At 40.3% G+C, this 24571-nt stretch overlaps 2 protein-coding genes across 4 annotated transcripts; both read left to right on the top strand.

Annotated features, from left to right (window-relative positions):
• The first annotated feature begins 1326 nt into the window (after window positions 1–1326).
• On the top strand, window positions 1327–4072 carry LOC126681755 (cytochrome P450 734A1-like). Its single transcript, XM_050377307.2, has 3 exons — window positions 1327–1985; window positions 2622–2866; window positions 3078–4072. Exons 1-3 carry the CDS (start codon window positions 1503–1505, stop codon window positions 3862–3864), a joined length of 1515 nt encoding a protein of 504 aa, XP_050233264.1. The 5' UTR covers window positions 1327–1502; the 3' UTR covers window positions 3865–4072.
• A 15730-nt stretch (window positions 4073–19802) lies between these two features.
• On the top strand, window positions 19803–23751 carry LOC126660994 (probable protein phosphatase 2C 55). 3 transcript variants are annotated; one of them, XM_050354736.2, is made up of 6 exons: window positions 19803–20144; window positions 20556–21460; window positions 21665–21989; window positions 22643–22792; window positions 23026–23316; window positions 23504–23751. In XM_050354736.2, exons 2-6 carry the CDS (start codon window positions 20694–20696, stop codon window positions 23525–23527), a joined length of 1557 nt encoding a protein of 518 aa, XP_050210693.1. In that variant the 5' UTR covers window positions 19803–20144; window positions 20556–20693; the 3' UTR covers window positions 23528–23751. The 3 variants fall into 3 exon arrangements, with proteins under 3 accessions (XP_050210693.1, XP_050210700.1, XP_050210709.1); XM_050354743.2 differs by having other exon boundaries at window positions 19803–20160; XM_050354752.2 differs by lacking the exon at window positions 19803–20144 and adding an exon at window positions 20259–20462.
• Window positions 23752–24571: the final 820 nt, after the last annotated feature.

Raw genomic sequence — 24571 nt, 5'->3', positions numbered from 1 at the left:
ATATTTAGTCAAAAATCACTTAAAGCCCTCTCAATATCACTAAAATTACAATTTAGTAACCAAATTAAAACAAATTAAAATACAATCACCTATTTAAAATAATTATAAAGCATAATAACATTCAGAATTGATTACCCTGATAATTTTTTATGTATGTTTCTTTGCAAACTTATTAGGCTAAACTCATCTTAAAACCCTTGTACTATTACTTTTTATTTCACTTAGTACTTGACAAACTTTTTACATTTAAGTGATCTTTTAACTATTTATTTTGTACATATTGGGTCCTTTTAGTTATAAAACGTAGTCGTTTCATGTAATTAAAACGACGACGTCTTTTTATTATTTCATCAGCAAAGGACCAGAAATGTACAAACTAAATAGTTAAGAGACTACTTAAATGTAAAAAGTTTATTAAAAACCAAGTAAAATAAAAGATAAAAGTATAGAGACTTTGGTGGCGTTTGATAAAACTGAAAATTAAATGCTGAAAATAATAATTATTGACTTTTTTAAATATTGAATTAAATAAGTCGGTTTGGTAAATATAGTTACTGAAATTTATTAAAATTGAATGATTCAGTTTGCTTAATTTAGAATTCAAAAAAACAAAATTAAAAGGGAAAATGGGCAAATAATGCCCTATAATTTAGGACGTGGAGCAAATAGTCTCTTTTTAAATTTTCGATCTCAATTAAGCTCTTAAAAGTCTGAAAAGATCCCTAAAATTTTATTGAAAAAGTAAAATGATTTTTGAACTTTAAAAATTTGTTGAGACACGTCAAAATTTTATTTGAGATATTAAATGACATGAAGATAATGTAAAAGAAAGGATCAAAGATATATTTAGTTTATGTAAATAAAGTATGATTAACCCATTAAGACCCTAAAGTATACGTTTTTTTGTTTAAAACGCCCCTCAACTTCAAATAGCTCTTTTTGGCCTCTATTCTTTCATTTTTCGTATTTATAGGCTCTTCGATGGATGTCTATCAAACAATTGTAATTTTTTTTACGGATTTCCATCAAAGGGCTTATAAATACAAAAAAAATGAAAAGATATGGGCTAGAAAGAGTTAATTTAAATTTGAGGGATTTTTTAAATAAAAAACGTATACTTTATAGGTTTTAGAATGGGTTAATACTTATTAAAATTTAGCTACTAAAATAAATAAAAATAAAAATTCATTGATTCTCATAATCAATTATCTCATTATGTTAATTAAAGCAGCACGTTGTACGCCTGATTAAATGTTTATGTTATTTGATGTGAATTTATCATCTTCATATATATTCATACAAAAATGGTCTGTGGCTCTCATTTGATTGATGTGGCCGTGGAGCTTTATCTTTAGTCTCCCAAACTATACCATGAAATCAGCCTCTCCATTCGTGACATTTAGTTAGAATGTAGTAATTATTATCCATTATAAATATCACCTTTCTGAAAATCTCATGAACAAAAGGAAAAAAACATTTGTCTTTAGTTTACATCTGTCATCATGCTGCTTCAAATTGGGATCTTTCTACTACTCATTTGCACCCTCAAGTTTATCTATTCAATCATATGGGTCCCTTTAAGAATTCAACACCATTTCAAGAAGCAAGGCATCGGAGGCCCTGCCTACCGTCTGATCTTCGGAAACACGGCAGAGATGCGCCGTTTACAAGCCGAGGGAAACTCAAAGCCGACGTCGTTGTTTAATCATGATGTGGTTGATCGTATACTTCCATTTTACTACAAATGGTCGAGCGTGTATGGGAAGACATTTGTTTACTGGTTCGGGTGCAGGCCAATGTTAGCTGTGTTCGACCCGGACTTGGTTAAGAATGTTTTGATGAACTCAGGTGGCTCTTTTCATATGGTCGACCGAAACCCTCAGGCTAAGTTGCTGTTTGGTGAAGGAATTGTGGGCCTTGAAGGTGATAAGTGGGCCTTTCACAGAAAATATATAAACCAGGCTTTTAACATGGAGCGGGTTAAGGTATATCTCTCAAACATTTTTAACCAAATATAGTTCAAATGCTATATCCGCAGACATCAAATTGCTATCCTCTAATAAATTAAAAGGGTAATTGATCCTGAAGATCACTGAACTTTTGAATTTTTTCATTTCAGTCATTAAACTATTTTTTTTTATTTTGATAACTGAACTTTCAATTTTTTTCATTTTAGTATTTTCCGGCAAAAAATGCTTAGGTGGCAGCCGGAATTAATTTTTTTTAACCTGAAAACTTGCCATATATGCATTATTTGATCTAAAAAGTCATTTTCAAAGTGAAATTATATGTGTGATAAATTTTCAAAGTAAAACTTATAAAATCTGGTTGTTACATGTCAACTTTCGGCTGCCAGTTAAGCATTTTTTGCCTGAAATACCGAAATGAAAAAAAATGAAAGTTCAGTGATCAAAATAAAAAAAATAGTTTAGTGACTGAAATGAAAAAACTCGAAAGTTCAATGATGGCCAGATCAATTACCCGAATTAAAAAGAATGATCAATTGTGCTCAACATGAATTAATTCCATTTTGAAAAGGATCAAATGTTAAATAGTCCTAAAAACTACTATGTGATTGTACGCTATTCAAATTTGATGCAAATTTTATGGCTAAATGGCAGGAATGGGTGCCAGATATTGTGGCTAGCACCAGGGAGATGATTAGAAAATGGAAAAAAATAATGGGAGACAAAGATGAATTTGAGATGGAAGTGAATAAAGAACTTCATGAACTTTCGGCAGATGTTATTTCAAGAACTGCTTTTGGTAGCAATTTTGAACAAGGCAAACATATATTTGCATCACAAGATCGACTTACGCACCTTCATTCTTTGGCTGTTAGAAGTGTTTATATTCCTGGTTTTAGGTGACCCGCGACCATACATAAATTTACTTCTTTCTTAATTTCTATATGCCTAGAGTCATAAATACTATATGCTAAAACGAACAAAATGATGAAATGATATTTTCATATAAGAATAGTTTACAAATTTAAAGTTCCGGAGTTTTAGAAGGATTTTTATTAATGTCGAAACATTCAGTTTTCATATGTGAATTCATGGTTCATGTGTATGCAGGTTCTTGCCTACCAATAAGAATAAAGAAAGGTGGAGAATAAACAAGGAAACTCGTGAAGCGATAAGGACTTTGATCCGAACTAACACTAGAGAAAAAGAGAATGCAAGAAATCTACTTACTTCGCTAATGTCTCCGTACAAAAATCAAGACGAAAAGGAAGAAAGATTATCAGAAGAGGAGATTATAGATGAATGCAAGACGGTCTATTTTGGAGGAAAAGAAACTGTTGCCAACCTTATGACATGGGCACTTCTTCTTTTAGCATTACACCCCGAATGGCAAGACAAGGCACGCGAAGAAGTTTCTCGAACCTTCGGAAATAATAACTTCCCGGTTGCGGAAAATCTGAGCGCGCTTAAAATTGTAAGCTCCGTAATCGATGAAACACTTCGGCTCTACCCACCAGCTCCGTTATTAGTGAGGCAGGTTGGTAATAGAAGTGCTCAACTCGGAAATATTGATATTCCTGCGCGAACACAACTCTATTTGCCAATGGCGGCAATCCACCATGATCCTGATATATGGGGTGAAGATGCTAACGAGTTCAATCCTTTGCGATTTAACGAGTCTCGAAGGCACTTGGCTTCACTTTTCCCATTTGGAATAGGACCCAGAATTTGTCCTGGTCGAAATTTAGCCCTTTTTGAAGCCAAAATTGTGTTAGCTATGATCATCAAACAATTCTCTTTTAGATTGTCACCAACGTATGTTCATGCTCCAATGCAGTTCATAAGCTTGATGCCTCAACATGGTGCGCAAATCATCTTCAATAGAATTTCAAGTTGACGTGCTTCTGTCCTATTTGAATGTTGTATTATGATTATCTTGAAATAATTAGTTATTGAGTTTGAAACTTGAAATTATTGTTCTTTAATTCCAAAGTTCACACAAAATGTGATCAAGTGGGCTATTTGCTTGTAAGGCTGCCATATAAAATAGCAGATCGTTGTGCAAAGTTTATAGGTTTAACGGTTTTCATGGACGGTGTTAATGATATGGTTTTTTGCACCACAATACGTGGACTTAAATAAGACTCCATTCACTATAAAAACTTAAATATTCCTAGACCATAACTATAAGGGTTGATTAACATTTTTTATCTAATTTTTTCTTCTCGTATTGATTTTTGGTGCATTTAAGCCTTCATTTTATCATTGAATAAAAAAGAATTTTTTTTTTTATATATGATTTAGGGGGGGAGGGGGCTTGTGGGAAAAATGAACCCATGACCTAATAGTTTGTTGTCCAGCGCTTCTACTATGTGAGCTACAGTTCATTAGTAAAAAAAATTCATTGAATGTGATAACTAAATAAAATAATATTTATTTTATAATAAATACAATAATTGTAAAAAGGATATAATATTATATTTATGAATATATTATATATATTAGAAAATGTATATTATTCTCTCTTTCATTTAAATAATAAAAAATTGAATTTTATTGAAATTTTAAAATTAAGTATTATAGTTAAATTATTCTAATTATTCTAATTTTTAAATTTTTTAAAACATAAATCTTTTATGGATGAATGATTTAAAATATATAATTCACTGTTATATACTCCCTCTTCATAAATATTGAAAGGTATTTAGATTGTTCTAAAATATGTAAACAAATTCTTTTTGAATATATTTTAAATGTTTTTATTTAAATTTTTGATAGAAATATTTTTACTTTAGTTTATGGGTATTTACAATTACGAACTCGTATTGGTAATTCCAATAGATTCTTGTTTATTTGTTTCAAGGTGATTGTTAATAGATCTCCATTTTTTATGTTCTTTTTTTTTGGATTTAAACAAAATTTTGAAAGCATGGCACCATTTGTCTTAACCTTTCATTTTGTGCATACACACCATAAGTGCTTTATATGATACTCCCTCCGTCCCACTTTAGAAGTCCCATTTGACTTTACACACAGATTAAGAAAACATTAATTATTTTTGTCTTTTCATGTTTTTTCATGTTTTACCCCTATTAATGATAGTGGAATTTTCCATAGAGCTCTTTTAAGATAACTAAAATAAGGGTAAAATAGGGTATTCAATGGAAAAATATTCTAAAAATAGTAATAAGACTTTTTAAATGGGACATCATAAAATAGAATATGGGACTTCTTAAACGGGACGGAGTATTATTTTGGTTATCCACACGGCCAAAACGATATTATTTTTACGAAAAATGACGTATATTACACAAACTGAGTTATAGGATGAAAAGTTGGGATGCAACTTAAGATTTTTTTTAGATTGTACTTAAACCGGAAAAAAATGCTAAAATAAAGATGTATAATAACAAAAACTTTTTTATTATTATTTTTAAATATATTAATAATTTGATTGTTTTAGGACATCAACAATAAAACTGTTAATTAGTGGACTTTAAACATGAATAATATAGAAAAGTTAGAGCATCCAGTGCTATTTATGCTAAATTTAGCATTAAAAAAAATGAAAAAAATGTTAAATTTAGTATAATTTTTAAATTTAATCTCCAATGTAAAATGTTAAAATAAGTATTTATAATTGCTTACTATGATAATTTTTTTTATTATATTATAAAAAATTCAATTCTATGTTTTATAATCTTTTGCAATATACTTCGATCACGTACAGAATTGATATCCTTCGACTTGGCAATATGGAACAAATAATTATTATTTTTTAATTGATATAATGATGAGCTATTTAAAATAGAATTGTTATATGAATCAGTAAGTTAAAATAAAATATTTTAATATGTTGGCGTGTGGTCTACAATTAAAAAATTTAATCAATCGAAATCGTAAAAATAAAAAAAGAGCATAAAATTTAAAATAAAAATAAATAAAAAATAACATAAAGAAAATAATAGTAGAATTATAATTAAAAATAAATTTTGATTGGTTGTTCAAATTTAACATGTGTTATAATGGATGCTAAATTTAACATGCAATATAGCATATACTAAATTTAGTATGGAGTATAACATTGCATTAAAGTTGGTTTTTATGTCTTAATATTAAATTATAACATTAACATGCTAATTTAGCAATGGATTGTGGATGCTCTTGTATTAAATATTGCAATTTATATAAAAGGACAAAAAAATTTATATATATAATGTACAATTCTATTAGAATTTAGATAAATTTATTTTATGAAATTTGAATTGAATTTTAAATAATAAATATGATATTGGATTAGCAATCAAGTGGTTTATACCTGTTTATGGGTTTGGATACCTGGCCCGTCCGTCCAAGCCCATCCTCTTAGGGCCGGGATTGGACACCAATATTTAGTCCCAAGTCCAGTCCGAGCCCGAAAAAAGCCTGTTTTTTATTGGCGGGCTCGGGCTTTCAATATCGTTAAAAAATCAACACAAGCTCGCCCAAGCCCGGCCCGAGCCATAAAAATAGTGTATTAGGGCCAGGTTTGGATAGTATATTTAAAGCCCGAACCAGGCTTGGGCAGGCTTGGGCTTGCCTTTAAAAAATTCAAGCCCGCCTAAACCCGGTCCGAGCCCGTCCAAACCCGGCCCATGAACAGGTTTAGTCTGGTTGGCTATAATATTCATGTTGCATTTCTCTAAGGGTGTAGATTCGACTCTTTTTTTTTTACAGTCAGTAGGCTGAGTAAAAAAAATTGTATTTTTAATTTAATCCTACTAACTTCCTTTAACCATATCAGTTAAAAAAAACCAAAAAGAATTTTATTTATGAGAAAAAAATTATACTCCTTGCGTCACGTTTAAGAAAGGATTATGTCTCAATTGTTTTCTTTTCCATATAAGAAGATCAAATTATAGTGTTTGTGCCATTTTACAAAAAATTCTCTCTTATGCCTTCATTTTCTCTTTATATAATTAAAGCTAATACTCTACATACAAATTATAAGATAATACTCTATCCGTTCTAAAATAATACTCCACTTTTTCTTTTTACACAGTTTAAAAAATGCAATTAATACTATAATTTTATTTTTATTTTTCTTATCATACCCTTATTAAATGTTATGTTAATTGATTTTTTAGGTTGATAACAATAAATAATAAATATTAAATAAGGGTAAAATAGAAAAATCACCACTTTAAGTTTTAATTATAAAAATGTCAACAACTATTTTGGACAAAAAAAGAGAAAAATTGACTATTATTTTGAGACGAGAAGAGTAATTAATAAGTGATGAATCACCAAACTGAATCCGAGCTTTACCAACCTGCACACCACAAGCAAACAGAGGTAAGAAGGAACTCCGGTGGGGGTCACCGGACGTTCACTCCGACGCTCAAGTAAGGTTTTGAAGTGGAAGAAGAAGAAGAGAAAAGAGTGTGTTTTCAGTAGAGAAAAAGAAATTACCTAGGGTTTGTCCTTAAACCCTCTATTTATAGTTAGGGTTTAAGGACAAACCTGCCTTGCTGGCAGGCTGTGAGCCCAGTGGTCCCAGAAATCAGTTATGCTGACGTGGTAGAATATCCCTGCGGGAGGCACGGTTTGTTAGGTGTGTCAGAGGGAACATTCCTCACGTACCTGTCAGAAGATCTTCTGTGGTCCCAGGATTTGGTACACGAGTGAGCGCTCCTGGGCAGGACCTCGGAGCCCGGTCAAGCCTTGAAGCCCGGATAACTTGGGAGTCAAGTTATCATGGTTCTTGCATATGAGAGTAGCTCAGAGCTCGAACCAGATGGTCCAGTCTTTCGGGCTCAGGAGCTCGGAGCTCAGCTTAGGTCTGAGTTGAACATACTTCAGGGCTCGGGTAGGATTCTTGGTCCGACCTTATCAGGCATGATTGTCTCGGATGATGTTTGAATTCCCATCGATCCGGTGACCCCCCAAGTCATGCGTTCTATGATTTCAAGCAGGTCGGACATTGTTACCAGGTCGGTGAAATGCTTGACTTAGCGATGTTCGTTCCTGGCGAGGTTGCTTCGCCCCTACTAGATGTGCTACGTTATCACTAGTCCCCCCCCAGTGCGTCGGATATTTATGTCCGAGATGGTGATTTTATCCGGATTATTAGGTCACGTGATTCTGGGCGTGCTTACTTTGTTTTTGGGTGATCTCTGACACCGAGCCGCTTGTCAGGAAGATGGGTGAGCTGAAACGGCTATGTGAAAAGACCTGTCCTTTCGAGTTGGCGTGCCTGACAGCTGTTTGGGTGGGTATCTTAAATGGCGGTTGTGCTTCAACGCACGTCTCAGCCACGTGTTTAACAGTTATTGCTAGTGCAATTTTCTAGGAGACGTTATGAGTGGAAAGAGAGAGAAAAATTAAAGGCGTGTCCTTTCATTTTCCCTCTCTTTTCAGTTATAAAATGCATTTTTCAAAAACTTAGAGACTTTTTACATTCTCTCTCAGTTCTTCACTTTTGTATTTTGCTTTGAAGAAATTTCTCTGTTCTTCGTCTTCTCCAAATTTCATAATCTCCCTGAGCCGTCAAGTTTTCTGCTCTTATCCTTTACCGTTGAAGGGACTGACTCTGTTTCACCGAAGTTTCTGTTACTGCGTGTGCTTCCTCTGCCAAGGGATTATCTGCTCTCTCGATTTATTCTTAAGGATTTTTCTGTGCTATATACAAGTAAGCGTTTCTGATTTTGTTTTAGTTTCTGTGTTGTAATTTCTGGTTTAGATGTATGTGTTCTTGGTGATATTCCGTTGCATGATGTTTTGGATTCTGTTTTCCTTGTGAATTTCTCTGCGTTACTGTATTTGATTCTGGATTAGGTATTTTGGCTGTGTTTGATTTAGTTTTCTTTGTGATTTCCTCTGTTCTCTGTTTTGTGTTTTCTGTTTGGGAGAGGAATTTCCAGAAATCTGGAAATTCTTCTGTGTTCTTCGTGTTTGGGATTTTTGATTTTCTAGAGTTTTGGATTAACTCGTTTTGTTTGTTTTAGTGTCTGTGAGTGATGACATGTACTGCTAAGTGATGTTCTTGATTTCCAGTATTTTATTTGCTTTTGTGTGTTCTGAGTTTTATGTTTTTCGTTTGAAGAATGAGTTTCCAGAATTTCTGGGAATTCATTTCGATGTTCTTCATGTTCTGATGGTTTCACCCCTTAGGAATTCTGTCTTTGATCTGTAATTTTGATTTTTCTACGCGTTTGTCTAGTTTTTCCATTTGGAACTCGTCTCATCCGAGCTAGTTTCTGTGTCTTTTAGGTATGTCGGGTGAAACCTTAGATCGTGAAGAGGGGATGGGGTATGACGATCAAGACATGGGCACGGACGAACCATCCCTGGAGTTCGTGGTTATCCGCCCTCTCCGAGGTAATACCCCGGATGTAGAAGAGACCGGTCCTTCTCGACCTCCTCAGCTCGGAAGAGGCAAAAGTAAAGATACCATCCCGGACACTGGTGAGAAGGCCGGTGATCGCGATATCAAGGCCTCGCGGTGCACCGTGGGTTTCTTGCAAGCTGTACGAGGAGCTTTTGGCATCCCTGCTGAATACGAGCTCTCTCTGGTCCCGGAAGGAAAGAGGCTGAACGATGTTCCCCCGGCCAATTCCATCATGCTGACACTGGAGCACTTGCAGTCCGGGATTCGGTTTCCACTGCTCGAGCATTACAAGGAGTTAAGCCGGTACTTCGAGGTGCCCTTGTCGCAGATTCACCCCAATGGGGTTCGACACTACAGTTGCTTTTTGAAGCTTTGCGAGAAGACTGGGGTGGTTCCCAGCATGAGGTTATTCTGCTGTTTATACCTCATGTCTCTGAAGGACCAGAACCACTTCGCGTACCTGCGGTTCCGGAGTGAAAGAAAAGCTGTTCCCGGGGGGTTGATCTCCGGAGTGATTGATTCACTCCGGGATTTCAAGGAAGATTACTTTCTAATTTCCCATCCTTCGGCCTTTGATGGGATGGGTACCTCGTGGGTAACCAAATGCTACAAGCCGGAGAAGTGGTTCCACATCCCGGGACCTCTGGAGGATAACGACATCGCGGCCCTTCGGGATGATGCACCCCCGGGGAAAAAAGCACAAGCTGATGACTTGTGCCCGAAGCTTGCTTTTGACTACTGGAAGAATTCGGCGCCCGGTGCTGGGGGTTTGTGATTTGCTCTGTAGTTTTTTTTTTTTTTTTTTTTTTTACGTGCCCGAAGCTTGTCTTGTTGTTTTTTACCTTGAACTTTGTTACTTGTGTGAGTACTGACTTTGTTGTGTATGTTTTTATCGCAGTGAACAATATTGACTTGAGCAAGTTGGCTGGCAAGAAAAGAAAGAGGCCGGCGAGCCGAGGTGTGACACCGGCCCCTCCTCCCCCTTCCCGAGTTGCCGAGGTGCCTAAGTCGCCGGCTGCCGAGGCACCTGCTGCCAAGGGTGTTCCTGAAGAGCCCCTACGGGGTGTTGATGCTATCCCCCTCCGGGTTCGTTTGCCGGAGGGGATCGAGGTGCCGGCGGGTGCCGAACCAGTGGGGGACATCCCGTTTGTGAACCTGGACTCCACCGAGACGGTGGACGGTCCAGTTCGGGGCCCAGCTGATCCCCAGGGAGAAACTCCCGTGCCCGTCGGGCAGAGTTCCCGAGCTCCTCCATCCAGGGTGCCGGACCTCCCAGAGATCTCGTCGGGGTCGAGTGCTTCGGCTCCGGGTCCTCAGACCATCACTCGAGCAAGCTTTGCCGAGTGGGTCAGCAGGCATAATGATGGTCGGCGGGCGACCTTGCATGATCTGGTCATTGCGGGCGACGTTGCTCGTGTGACCACTCTTCCTGCTGACCGGGAGCACTACAAGTCCCACAAGCCTGAGAACTTGTGGGCTGCAGTTTCCTCCTTCTGCCTCCAGGTAAATATCTTGTATTCTCCTCTTTTTATTTGTTTTGTCTTTGTTTTTATTTTGACTTGTGTTTTTTGTTTATTGCAGGCCTCGCAGATGGCCTACATGGCCGATCAAAACCAGAGCAAGGTGGAGATCGACCTGACACTGGCCAAGGACCTTCTTCTGACCGAGAAGAAGAGGGCCCGGGAAGCCGAGAGGAGGGCTTCCGAGGCAGAGAAGAAAGCTTCTGAGGGGGCTGCCCTGGTTGCTACGCTGGAGTCTCAATTGAAGAGCTCCGAGGATCGCCGGGCTGAGGATCTCGGTGTACTGGAGAAGCTGCGAGCTGAGGTGACTCAACTCGAGAATGACAGAGTCCTGGCCCGGGACGATTTCACCAAGCAGCTGGCCGACTTGACAACTCGGAACGATCTGGCTTCTAAGGGTCTTCGGGTGACCGTGGCCGACCAGAAGAAGCAGATCGATGAGATCACCCAGCGGGCTGAGAGGGCGGAGGCCGAGGTGAAGGAAGTCACAAGCCGGGAAGAGAAGATCTATGACGACTTTCGCCGCATCCTCTATGTCAGCGAGGTCCAGGCGGGTGAATATGTCCGAGGTCGATTCGGAGCCGAGCTGGATGTTTCCGACTTCGTGCTGGACATCGAGGAGTTGGGTCGGCGGGCCAAGGAGCTGCCTGAAGATTATGATGTGCCTGCCGACATCGAGGACTACCTTGCCGATGATCAGGGTCCGAGCTCCGACCCCCCTAGATAGCTTTAACTTAGATAGTTTTATTTTGTAAATTTCAAACAATGTTTTCTTTTGTATTTTTTGGAATATTGAGCCTCGAGCTCTCTTTTGTAAGTTTGGATATTTTCTTCCGTATATACTTGTTTTTTCTGAATGAATTTTTCCATTGTTTTTGTAATGTTGAGCTCCGAGCTCCTTTGTTATGCTTTGAATATTTTTGCAAAGTTTGGTCACTTTGGCTTTACTATATATATCTTGTTTTTTACTTGCCTATGTTCTCTTTGTTACACTCGTGTTATTTCTTTGAATGATGTTTTTGTTTTCTATCTTTGAAAATTTTGGTTAAGTATGTGACAACACGTTTGCATGCTTAACGCAAACTAGTTTCCGAGCAGGCTCCAGTAGTGTGGACTCTTTTCTAGCCTCTTGTTTTCATATGTTGGTTCTTGACTTAGGCGTGGGATTTAAAAAATACTAGGATAGGTTTTTAGTTGTTCATAGACCAAGTTTAAGCAAGTTGCTCGGCGTGGATAGCCTATTGTCTTGGGACAACCCGGAGTTGTTGTTGCTCGGGGTCGAGAATTGCTCGTAGTACGTTGGTGGCACCTAGCCCGCTGGTGGCTTATAGCTCGCTGGTGGCACATAGCCCGTAGATGGCACATAGCCCGTAGACGGCACATAGCCCGCTGGTGGCACATAGCCCGTAGATGGCACATAGCCCGCTGGTGGCACATAGCCCGTAGATGGCACATAGCCCGTAGATGGCACATAGCCCGCTGGTGGCACATAGCCCGCTGGTGGCACATAGCCCGCTGGTGGCACATAGCCCGTAGATGGCACATAGCCCGTGGATGGCACATAGCCCGTGGATGGCACATAGCCCGTGGATTTTTTACCGAGTAGAGTGCTCGGGTTTTGGAAAAGACATAAATTCTTTTTAATCTTTTTTATTCATTGAGGGGAAAAACTTATGTTTGAGTTTTACAAAGGCCTAACTCAAACATAAGTGAAAAAACCCCTAGGTACCTCGAAAAGTAAAACAAGTAACTACTGATAGTATTTCCGAAGAACCTGGGAGTTCCAAGTTCTCGGGAGCACTCTGCCCGACATGTGTGCTATTTTATAAGCTCCTGCTCGTCCGACCTCAGTGACTCGATAGGGGCCTTCCCAGTTAGGTTCGAGCTTTCCCACTCCAGCATTTCCCTTTGCAATGTCTGCCCGTCGTAGGACCAGATCGCCGACTTGGAAACTCAAGGGTTTAACTCTCTTGTTATGATACTTAGCCATTCTTTGCTTGTATGCTTCGATTCTTAGCGCTGCCTGTTCTCTTCGCTCTTCCAGCAGGTCTAAGCATAATTTCTGTTCTTCCTCGTTCTTAGCCTCGTCGAAGAACTGGACCCTTAGAGTTGGCATCCCGATTTCCACTGGTATCATTGCCTCGCACCCATATGTTAGAGAAAACGGGGTGTCTCCTGTGCCTGCCCTTGGCGTGGTTCTGTAAGCCCAAATGACCTTCGGTAGCTCTTCCAGCCACTGTCTATCGAACTCCCCTAGCCTGGCCTTGAGCCCTTTTAGGATCGTCCGGTTGGTTACTTCAGTCATCCCATTGCTCTGCGGGTGAACTACTGACGTGAAGCGCAGGTCAATGTGCAAGTCGCTGCAAAATTCCTTGAAGGCTCGGCAGTTGAACTGCTTTCCGTTATCAGTTACCAACGCTCTGGGTATACCGAAGCGACACACAATTTGTCTCCAGAAGAAATCCCGGATCCGAGCTTCTGTGATGGTGCTCACTGCCTCTACCTCGAGCCACTTAGTAAAATGATCTACTGCCACTATCAAGAACTTTTTCTGCCCCGTGGTTGGCGTGAAAGGACCCAGGATGTCAATTCCCCACGTTGCAAATGGCCAAGGACTTGTAATAGGACACTGCTCTGTAGTGGGAGCATGTCGGATGTTCTGATGCCTCTGACAGTTTTCACATTTCTTTACTATCTCCTCTGCTTGTCTGACCATTAGAGGCCAGTAGTAGCCCTGCAACACTGCTTTCTTTGCTAACATGCGAGGAGCTATGTGTGCTCCGCAAATACCTTCATGTATTTCTCTCAACACATACTCCCCTTCTTCTGCCGTCAAGCATCTCGACCACGGGTGGGTGAATGACTTTCTGTACAAGACTCCGTCGAGGAACACGTAGTACGGGGCTTGTCGCAAGATTTTGTAGGCTTTATCTCTGTTTTCTGGCAGAGTTCCATCCATCAGGTAGTGGGCTATACCTTGCATCCAATTTTCCAAAGGCTGAGTTAGAAAAATGGTTTCATGGTTGTCGATACTGGAATGCTTTTGAACAGAGAAATGGACCCCCGGCATCTTCTCGTTCACTGTTGCTGCTTTGGCTAGTACGTCGGCCTCTTGATTTTCCAAACGAGGAACTTGCTCTATTGCCCATTTTCCTCCGAGTTCCTGAATCTTGTTCAAGAAGAACTTGACTCTGTCCACGTATCTTCTCATTTCCGAATCCCGAGCTTCAAAAGTACCCAAGATTTGGCAAACGACTAACTGAGAATCACTCCTTATTGTTACGTGCTCGGCCTTGACCACGTTTACCATTCTCAGACCGATCAACAAAGCCTCATACTCCGCGGCATTGTTGGATGCCGGGAAATCGAATTTTACCGAGCTTCGGAGTGTGACTCCGTGAGGGCCTTTCAAGACTACGCCTGCCCCGGATCCTTCCAGATTCGATGCCCCGTCGACTTCTAAGACCCACCGTAGAAGTTGTTCATCAGGTTCTTCAGGTTGGTCGCTTGCTGTGGTCTCGGCTATGAAATCTGCCAATACTTGTGCTTTCAGAGCCGGTCTTGGTTCATACCGGATGTCATATCCTCCCAGCTGGACCGACCAGCTGACCAGCCGTCCCGACATCTCTGGCCTCTGCAGCGCCTTTCTCAGAGGTTGGTTCGTACGTACTACAATGATGTGAGCCTCGAAATATCTCCTTAGTTTTTCCGCCGCCACCTTCAATGCCAAAGCAAATTTCTCAATTTTTGGGTATCTGACCTCCGGGCCTTTCAAGACCCTGCTGAGATAGTAAACCGGGGTTTGCAGACCCTTATCCTCCTTCACCAGGACTGCCGCTGCTGTCTCGTCATTCACCGAGAGATACAAGTATAAGATTTCCCCAGGCTCAGGTCTACCCAGCACCGGGGGTGTGCTGAGGTAAACCTTCAGCTCTTCAAAAGCTGCGTTACACTCCTCTGTCCACTTGAAATTCTTTGTATTCTTCAGGATTTTGAAAAATGGCAAACATCGTTTGGCCGAGCAACTCATGAATCTACCCAACGCCGTTACTCTCCCGTTCAACTTTTGTACCTCCTTCACCGAGCTGGGTGCTTTCATGCTCATTACTGCCTCGATTTTCTCCGGGTTGGCCTCAATGCCTTTCTCCGAGATGAGGTGCCCTAGAAATTTCCCGGAGCGGACTGCGAAAACACATTTTTCTGGATTTAGCTTGAGGTTAAAACCCTTCAGCTTTTCAAAAGTTTCTGCCAGATCCTCTGCATGTTCCTCGATCCCTTTAGATTTCACGACTATGTCATCCACATAAACCTCGACATTCTTGCCCAGTTGATCCTTAAAAACATGATTCATGAGTCTTTGATAGGTTGCCCCAGCATTTTTTAAACCAAAAGGCATCTTCTTGTAGCAATAGGTCCCCAGATCCGTTGTGAAAGCTGTTTTCTCTTCGTCATCTTTACTCATCGGGATCTGGTGATATCCCTGTGAAGCATCTAAGAAGGCATAGACCGCAAATCCGCACGTCGCGTCCACCAGTTGGTCAATGTTTGGCAGAGGAAAACTGTCCTTTGGGCAGGCATTGTTTAGATCAGTGAAATCTATGCAAAGCCTCCATCTACCGTTGGACTTTTTGATCAAGACTACATTGGCCAGCCATTCAGGGTAGTCTACTTTCCTGATGAACCCGGCTTTCAATAGCTTCTCCACTTCGTCTCGGATAGCAATCTGTTTCTCTAGAGAGAAAGTTCTTTTCTTTTGCTTGACAGGCTTGCATTTCGCATCCACGTTTAACTTGTGCGAGATGATCTTAGGGTCTACCCCCCCCCAATATCCTCTGGTTTGTTGGTAAACTCTTCCACATACTGTTTTATCCGAGCTATGATAGCTTCCCGGTGCTCGTCTGGCCAGTCTACCCCCAGCTTTACATACATCTCGGATCCCTCTGTAAGTTCAATCGTTTCTAAGTTTTCTCGGGGTTTCTGAGCTTTTTTCTCTCTGATGAGCAGCTCGGGTGTATCGATGTTCATCGTTTCCACCGCGCTGCCCATAGTGGCCATGTAACATTGCCTAGATAGGGTTTGGTTTCCCCTAATAGTTATGACCTCGTTTTCCACTGGGATTTTCATCATCAAGTAACGAATACTAGTCACTGCACCTGTGCTATATAACATAGGTCTACCAAGAATACCATTATAAGCAAGAGGCATGTCAACTATCATGAACAGTGAACGTACCTTCCGTGTTGGTTCCGCCAGGATTCCCTCTGTTCCGTCCTCCTGAGGTATTTCGATGCCGAGCTCTAAGTCTAGCTCGACCATGCCCTCTGGGGTGACTGGAGCTCCCCCCAGCCCCAGGAGAGGAATGTTCACAGGCTTGAGGTCAGTCTTGGATCCGCCCATTGTCAAAAAAACTGATAGAGTCAACAAGTTAACCGAGCTTCCATCGTCCACCAGCAATCGTTTTACCCATTTTGATCCAATGATGGCCGATACAATCAAAGCGTCTTCATGAGGAAAGTCTACTCCTTTCGCATCCTCTGGCCCGAAAACAATGTTAGGCCATGGCAACCCAGTAGATACCGACATGACCATCTTTTGCTTTTTCTTTCTGCGTTTGCGACCATACTCGGATTCTGAGGTTCCTCCTGAGATAGTGTTGATTACTCCCGTGACTTGTGTTTTCTTTGATGGGGATTGGGCTTCCCTACTCCCCCCGGGCTCCGACCTGACCGAGTTGACCCTCGTATTTCCTCGGTCCTGGCCCTCCTTGGCCACAACAAAATGTTGTAATCGCCCCTGGCATACTAATTTGTCTATCTCGCTTCGCAAACGTCCACATTCCTCCGTTTCGTGGCCATAACCATCATGAAAATCACAGAACTTGGATCGGTCTCCATCTTTCACTAGCCTCGGTGGATAACGAATCTCTTCGTTGTTGTGCTTGATCCAGGATAGAATCTGCTCCCTTGGTGTGTTAAGTGGCACGTATTGTCTCGGTACTCCTGCTCGATCCACATATCCTTCCGATCCTCCTCCAATACTGAAACTTGGCTTAGTACCAGGCCCCGTACTTGGCGGACTGGTCTGAGCATTGAATGGCTTGTTACCTCTGTACCCCGAAGTCTCGTTCAGAGGTCGGTACCGATCTTGGTTACGGTTAGATCCCTGAGTATTCTGCGTTTTACTGGGAACCGGGATAGCCGTCCCATAAGACTTCCTCTGTCTTTCCTCGTCAAGATTGATATAATTCCAAGCCCTGTCCATCAACTCGGTGTAAGTGTCAACCGGGTTGGTGATCAGGCTGTCTCGGAAGACTTGCATGCTGGTGTTATCTTTCATAGCATCGATGGCGGTATCATCATTCAAATCTTCTATCATGATCGCCTCGGCATTGAACCGAGCAATGTAAGCTTTTAAACTTTCTCCCGGTTTTTGAAAGCACTTCTTCAAATCACTGGATCTTTTCTTTCGTTCGATGCTCGGGGCAAAATGAGTTTTGAAAGCCATAGCAAGCTCCCTGAAACTAGTAATAGAGCCCTCCTTGAGGTTCTGGTACCACTTTTGCGCCGCATCACTCAACGTTGAGGGGAACACTTTGCACACTGTGGCGTCCGAGACACTTTGAACTCCCATGGCAACCTGAAAGCAACTTAAATGAGTCATCGGGTCGGATTTACCGTTATATCTGTCAATGGGCGGATATTTAAACTTATCTGGGAATGGGTCATCCCATATAGCCTTTTACAAGGGGCTAGCAATGCCACAGGTAGTAAAAGGTCGAGACTCTGCCTTGTGCCCTTTGTGCCTATCTAGCTCGGCCTGGACCAGACGAGTAACCTCGTCATGCAAAGTTTTCTGATGCTGTGACGCTGCACCCGAGCTATGAACACTTTCCGCCCCGTTTCTCCTGACCGGTGGAGCTCCTGCTCTCGCGGTCCGCAGAGGATCTGCCTCCGGGTCTGGGTCTCCCCTCCCCAAACCAGCGTCTCCGCGCTGTGTCCCCGGTGGTAGATTCTCGTCTTGCACCCCCTCCCTTCGAGGAGGAGGAGGATCATTCCGACCTTCGTCTCTCGGCAGAGGGCGATCATGCCGACCTTCATCTCTCGGCAAATTGGTGTCACGATGATCTTCGCCTCTTGGTGCTTGATACTCTGTGGGACCCCTAGGTCTGGGTCGTGGGTGATCGCTCCGACCTTCTTCTCTCGGAGGACGACCATCCTGAAACTCAGCAGCTTGGGGTGGAGGGGCCACGGGGGTGGCCGTGGGATTGTAACTTGGGTAATACTGGGACATGACTGCAAAGTGCATCTGCTGGGCCTGGTGCAGCTGGCGGGCCATGTATTCTAAATATTCTTGAGCTTGTAAGACCGCCGGAGGTATATCCTGCCCAGAAGTTGTTCCCGTTCCCGTAGCCACCAGTGTAGCGTCTACCGGGAAGTTGAGTTGAGTGGGAGACAAGGTATTGTGGAGGAAATTCTGAGGCACGGTGGTTCCTGGGGTTGATAAGTGGGTGTGACTTGGATCTGAAGCAAAAGGGTTTGCCCTTGGATAGTTTTCCAAACCATATAGAGGCACGAATCCAGCTCCACTGCCGGAGGCCCTGGATCCTCCCACCTGAGCATTCGCCGGAGGAGTTAAACCAGTGATCACAGAGGTCCGACCACTAGCAGAAACTCCACCAACCAAGTTGGTGTCCGTAGCCGTAGTACCCAGAGGGTCTACCCTGTTCAAAACAGGATCATCAGCCATTGTTTCTTGTCAAGATCTGATCAGCAACGTCAAGAGAACCAGAGTAGAACAGGGGAATACAAAACGATTTCCCACAGACGGCGCCAAGTGATGAATCACCAAACTGAATCCGAGCTTTACCAACCTGCACACCACAAGCAAACAGAGGTAAGAAGGAACTCCGGTGGGGGTCACCGGACGTTCACTCCGACGCTCAAGTAAGGTTTTGAAGTAGAGGAAGAAGAAGAAGAGAAAAGAGTGTGTTTTCAGTAGAGAAAAAGAAATTACCTAGGGTTTGTCCTTAAACCCTCTATTTATAGTTAGGGTTTAAGGACAAACCTGCCTTGCTGGCAGGCTGTGAGCCCAGTAGTCCCAGAAATCAGTTATGCTGACGTGGTAGAATATCCCTGCGGGAGGCACGGTTTGTTAGGTGTGTCAGAGGGAACATTCCTCACGTACCTGTCAGAAGATCTTCTGTGGTCCCAGGATTTGGTACACGAGTGAGCGCTCCTGGGCAGGACCTCGGAGCCCGGTCAAGCCTTGAAGCCCGGATAACTTGGGAGTCAAGTTATCATGGTTCTTGCATATGAGAGTAGCTCAGAGCTCGAACCAGATGGTCCAGTCTTTCGGGCTCAGGAGCTCGGAGCTCAGCTTAGGTCTGAGTTGAACATACTTCAGGGCTCGGGTAGGATTCTTGGTCCGACCTTATCAGGCATGATTGTCTCGGATGATGTTTGAATTCCCATCGATCCGGTGACCCCCCAAGTCATGCGTTCTATGATTTCAAGCAGGTCGGACATTGTTACCAGGTCGGTGAAATGCTTGACTTAGCGATGTTCGTTCCTGGCGAGGTTGCTTCGCCCCTACTAGATGTGCTACGTTATCAATAAGGATAAAATTTAAAATTTTTTTTTTTTAATTTTATATGTAAAAAGGATATGTCCCTTCCTAATGGGGATGGAGGGAGTACATGATAATCAAACCAAAGGGTTAGTTTATTGGTTATAAGTTATAACATTAAATTTTCTAATATTTTATTTTTAAACTGACATATTATTCTCTACCGTTATTTTTACCATCCAAATTCAGGGGAGTCGAACGTCTACCTCGAAGTCAAACTTATGGGGGTGTAATAATCTACCTGGACATTAGTGGTTTAATGTTCAAAAAGACTAATCTATCCCTAACTGAATTGCAAAAACGACTTCACTTGGACCGTTTATAGCCTTCCATGGCGGTGAGGAACTTGTCCAAAATGATTCATTTTGCGCCTTCATTATCACCCATTCAAACTACTCATATAATTAACCACAGTGGTCACTTTCTGCGTCGTTAGGGTTTCAAAAAGAAGAAGAAAATTCCCCCAATTATTTTGGGGACGAAGATTGTTTGCTGAATCATCCGTTTATTTCTGCCGTATAAAAAAGGAAAGAGCTGACAAAGAAGTAGAATACCTCCGGACAAATTCTTTGTAAATCAACACTTTATCTGCCATTCTGGAGGTTTGGTTAATTGACGCGTATTTGATTGTAAGAGGATCCGATTCCACGGTTCCTTCTTCCGGTTGGTCCACTTAAATGTTCGGTTCTTTTATTTTTTATTTATCTTTTATTACTCATTATTATTATTGTTGTTGTTGATGTTGACTATTAGGTTTTCTTGAAATTTTTTCATTCAATCTGGAATTCTTCAAGTATTTTTGTGTTTGGTTGCTTCAATTGGTGATTATTTGTTGTTCAGCTTGATTAATCTTAACTGTATTGGAAATGGTGACCAGAAAATGCAATTTACTCTTTAGTGAATTATTGATTTAGTTTTATAAGAGAATTTCATTTGTTAAATTTTTCTTTGAGCTGAAGGGATGTGGTTATCATGCTAATGGTAATAGGTATTTCTGGCTTTGACTTTTTTTAAAGATTTAGTTTATTGATATGCTTATGATTGTAATCTGCTTGTTTTTATGTTTATATTCAGGTGTGAAAGAAGATAAATTGGAGGGTATTTAGATAGATGAGCTGAAAATTATGAAATTGTACTTTGTATATAGTGGTAGCAGTTGTGTTATTTGCGACATCTGGGTTCCATCAACATTTTTTTGCTTAAAAGGGTAAGATGCCATCTACGTATTTTACAAGACTAAGAGCTGCTGCACAGATTGAAATTCGGCGGTCAGTTGTCGGTCAAGATGGTGGGCTTCGAGATTCAACTGAATTTCTATTTGCGCAAGTGAAGTCGCGACTTTTCAGTTATAGGTTGTTTCATTCTGTACGAAGTGAATCCTTTGCAGGTATACAAGCACTTTTGGGAACTAATATTGTTTTTGCTGCTCGGTCTGATTCGTTATCGGTTCACCGTAAGAGGAATATCTCTGTTGTTGGAGCACTTTCTCGCACATTTTCTGTACCATCTGTGTCAGGCCCTTCATTTCAGGTTTGTGGGTATCACATCGATCGTGCCCTTAGTGATACTTATCAAATATCAAACAGTGGGAAGTTGCAGAACAAAATTATGGCTGCTTGTTCACCTAAAGCTACTGTCGGTGGGTGTTTTCTTGAGAATTTAAACTCTAGGGGTGGCCATCTTTCATTTTCAAGCAACAATGCCAGCATCTCGTATGGCAGCAAAACTTCTCAGAGTTGCAGAAACATTAGTATGAGTTTGAAGAACCAAGGGCAATCCACCAATTCTCCAAAATATGGATATTTTGTCTTTAATGTCATGAAGAAATGGCGTAGCTTTTCCCCACACATAGAGTCAGGATCTAGGTATATTCATAGCTCGTCTCCTGCATGTTTATCAGCTGGAACTGCTCCAGATGTAACCTTTGAAAATTCTGGTCGCGAAGAACAGCTTGAAACTTCTTCAGTTTCTTCCGAACAGTAGGTTCCTCAATGTTTCGACCTTTATGCTGTTGAAATTTTTATGATGTCCTCTGAAGCTTGATTTAGAAATATACGATTCTTTTTCTCACTTGATTTAATAAGGTGTTTGAAAATACTACACCCAAGAGGCATTAATTTTTCAAGTTATACAATAATTTTTTTTGGCACTATTCTTATTTTTCTGATTGTAACTGATTTCAGGAAGATTTCTGCTGGAAAAAAACTTAAGCTAATATCAGGATCGTGCTACTTGCCTCATCCTGATAAAGAAGAAACTGGCGGGGAGGATGCTCATTTTATATGTACAGATGAACAAGCGGTAGGTGTCGCTGATGGTGTGGGAGGTTGGGCAGATCTTGGTGTGGATTCTGGGAAATATTCCCGTGAACTCATGTCAAATTCAGTCTCTGCAATTCAAGATGAACCGAAGGGTTCAATTGACCCAGCTAGAGTCTTGGAGAAAGCTCATTCTAGTACAAAAGCAAAAGGCTCCTCAACAGCATGTATCATAGCACTGGCAGAAGAGGTATGCCATTTAGATTTTGGCATAATATGTTGCAATGCTTTTGTGGTCTGACTGAAAATATTAGTTCATAATTGTTATGAAAACTATGATTCGTTGTTCACTTTTTTTTTTTTGAAATACTACTTGCAGTTAACTTGAGATAATCTTTCATTTAGACATATTTCTTTGTTAAATTCATAGTTGCAGCCAGGTGCTGGTGAAAGCAGGTCGGAGTAAGTATTGTTTTTATTGTCCTACATCATGGAGTAACCAATGCTGCGTTCTTTTCACTCAATATTTTGTGAAATCTTTTGCCCAATAGTTGCTCATATTGTTGGAATTTTTTTTATCATTATTTGATGTGTGATGTGTCATTTGAGATGACATCTTCTATGTGAAAACCATATCCCCTATAAAGTAATTATACATAAATTTATTAATTTCACATTCTCATTATTTAACAAGAACTTGATAATTTCTCACCTTTTTGGTATGTGGGCATTTAGTAATGATTTTTCTTCCCCGGCTGTTTGAGTTGATTACATGATGAATTTGCACTCTTCTAGCTAGTAACTACTATACTTTTCAACATCATGAAACTTTTAATTCTTTACTTTTCAGACAAATACAAAATTTTAATGACTTATTGGTAATAATGTTCTTGATCTGATTAGGGTCTCCATGCAATCAATTTAGGGGATAGTGGTTTCATAGTGGTTCGAGATGGATGCACTGTATTTCGCTCTCCTGTGCAGCAGCATGATTTTAATTTCACTTACCAACTTGAGAGTGGAGAAAATGGCGATCTACCTAGCTCTGGTCAGGTTAGTTTGTGGATGTTCTTGTTGCACTGCCAATTTAAAGATTGCAAAGTTTGTCTTGATCTACCAACCCGACCCTAAAACACCCACGTAATTCTGCTTATAAATTAGGCTGACCCAAAAAAACATCCAACCCAAATTGTTAGGGTAATGGGAATATGTACCATTTATCATTGATGATTCGAATCAGTTTGATTTGTGGTACGACTAAACTAATGGAGCTCTTATTGGCTCAGGTTTTTACAATTCCTGTTGCTCCTGGGGATGTTATAGTTGCTGGAACAGATGGGTTGTTTGACAATTTGTACAACAATGAGATTACAGCGGTGGTGGTACATGCCACTAGAGCTGGCTTAGAGCCACAGGTGACAGCTCAGAAAATAGCAGCATTGGCACGTCAACGAGCACAAGATAAAAATCGGCAGACCCCCTTTTCCACTGCTGCTCAAGATGCTGGATTTCGCTATTATGGTGGCAAACTTGATGACATTACTGTTGTTGTTTCTTTTATTACCAGTGCTCATACCGTAAGTCTCTCTCTTTCGATCTGTCTTGCAATATGCAGTATGTTGATATGTTCTGATGCATATTATCAGTTGTGTCTATATTTTTTTTTGATGAATAGTTGTGTTTAAACCTATTATTTAGTCGTCTCTTCCTCATTTTCTCTTTTCTGGGGATCTAAACTAAGATATTTTGTTCTAAATTTTGCAGGAACATCAAAAGTCTTCTTTGTAAGAGACGGACCCTTAAAAGGATTGCATTTGATCCAGTTATTTTTGTTCAGATAATTTTGTTGTGCGGTTACTGGGAAATCTTTAGCTGATGTAAATAAACCATTTCTTGCTACATCTGTTACGCACTTCTTTGTTTTGCTATGATATACCTCAACCGGGCCTTAAGGGTCTATGTAGTTCCGACTGCAATCGATAGCTGAATGAATTTATGACTCTTTAATTTCATTTTGATTTGTGATTAATCTCAAACTTTGTTATACCTAATCACCATCTTTGTTATTACTGTTGGAAGGTGTGATCCTAAATAATAAAGGAAAATGCTGATAAAGATTAAGTTTATTAGGAGATGAACGCATATTGTGGTTCATCTTATTTTTTTGAAAATGCCTTTTCTATTGCATATGTAATGTTTTAATATTATTCACATTCTTAAAAAAAAAAAAGTGATTCAAGAAAATATAAATTCAACCCTTAATACATATTGTTTGGATTAGGGGTTGAGAAAGGAAAGTAAGGGAAGGGAATGGTTGTAAAATTTCAACTCTTGTTTGGCAAATTTTTTTTAAAGGTTTTGAGGGTTTGAAAAATATTTTCCAACCCCCCTCAACCCTCATATGCCAACCCCTTATATTGGGATGTTGGATTATTTTTAACTGATTTTTTTTATAAATCCTTCATTTATTTTATTATTTTTCTAAACATGGAAGGGTTATGCACAACTCTTACCTTCATTTACCGTCCCTTACGGTACTTTACTTTACTTTAAAAATCCGTACTTTACTTTAATGCCTTCTCTTAACAAATCAAGGTTTTTTTTTTCAGATAGAAAATTTAGAAAGACAACTACCCCGCACGAAAACCATTCTTGGAATTTACTCCCTCCGTCCCAAATTAATAGGCAGTTTATAAACAAATACCACACTTACCCTCATTTATTATAGTAGCAATTTTGTCTTTTAGCATTTTTTGTGTTATTTTCAATGCATTCAACTATAATTAATGAGGGTATATATGACAATTAAACATTCAAGCAATAAGTTACTGC

Source organism: Mercurialis annua, linkage group LG1-X, assembly GCF_937616625.2.
Source record: "Mercurialis annua linkage group LG1-X, ddMerAnnu1.2, whole genome shotgun sequence".
NCBI classification, from domain to species: domain Eukaryota; kingdom Viridiplantae; phylum Streptophyta; class Magnoliopsida; order Malpighiales; family Euphorbiaceae; genus Mercurialis; species Mercurialis annua.
Note: the sequence above shows the minus strand (reverse complement) of the source record. Positions and strands in the feature narration are given on the sequence as shown.

What these genes read in the sequence shown, in the direction of transcription:
- LOC126660994 (XM_050354736.2), top strand. Translation starts at nt 20,694, where the DNA reads ATGCCATCTACGTATTTTACAAGACTAAGAGCTGCTGCACAGATTGAA. An exon ending in TCATAGCACTGGCAGAAGAG is followed by an intron (nt 21,990 to 22,642) that starts GTATGCCATTTA and finishes TGATCTGATTAG; the next exon opens with GGTCTCCATGCAATCAATTT. An exon ending in TTATTACCAGTGCTCATACC is followed by an intron (nt 23,317 to 23,503) that starts GTAAGTCTCTCT and finishes TAAATTTTGCAG; the next exon opens with GAACATCAAAAGTCTTCTTT.
- LOC126681755 (XM_050377307.2), top strand. Translation starts at nt 1,503, where the DNA reads ATGCTGCTTCAAATTGGGATCTTTCTACTACTCATTTGCACCCTCAAG. An exon ending in TTAACATGGAGCGGGTTAAG is followed by an intron (nt 1,986 to 2,621) that starts GTATATCTCTCA and finishes GCTAAATGGCAG; the next exon opens with GAATGGGTGCCAGATATTGT. An exon ending in GTTTATATTCCTGGTTTTAG is followed by an intron (nt 2,867 to 3,077) that starts GTGACCCGCGAC and finishes ATGTGTATGCAG; the next exon opens with GTTCTTGCCTACCAATAAGA.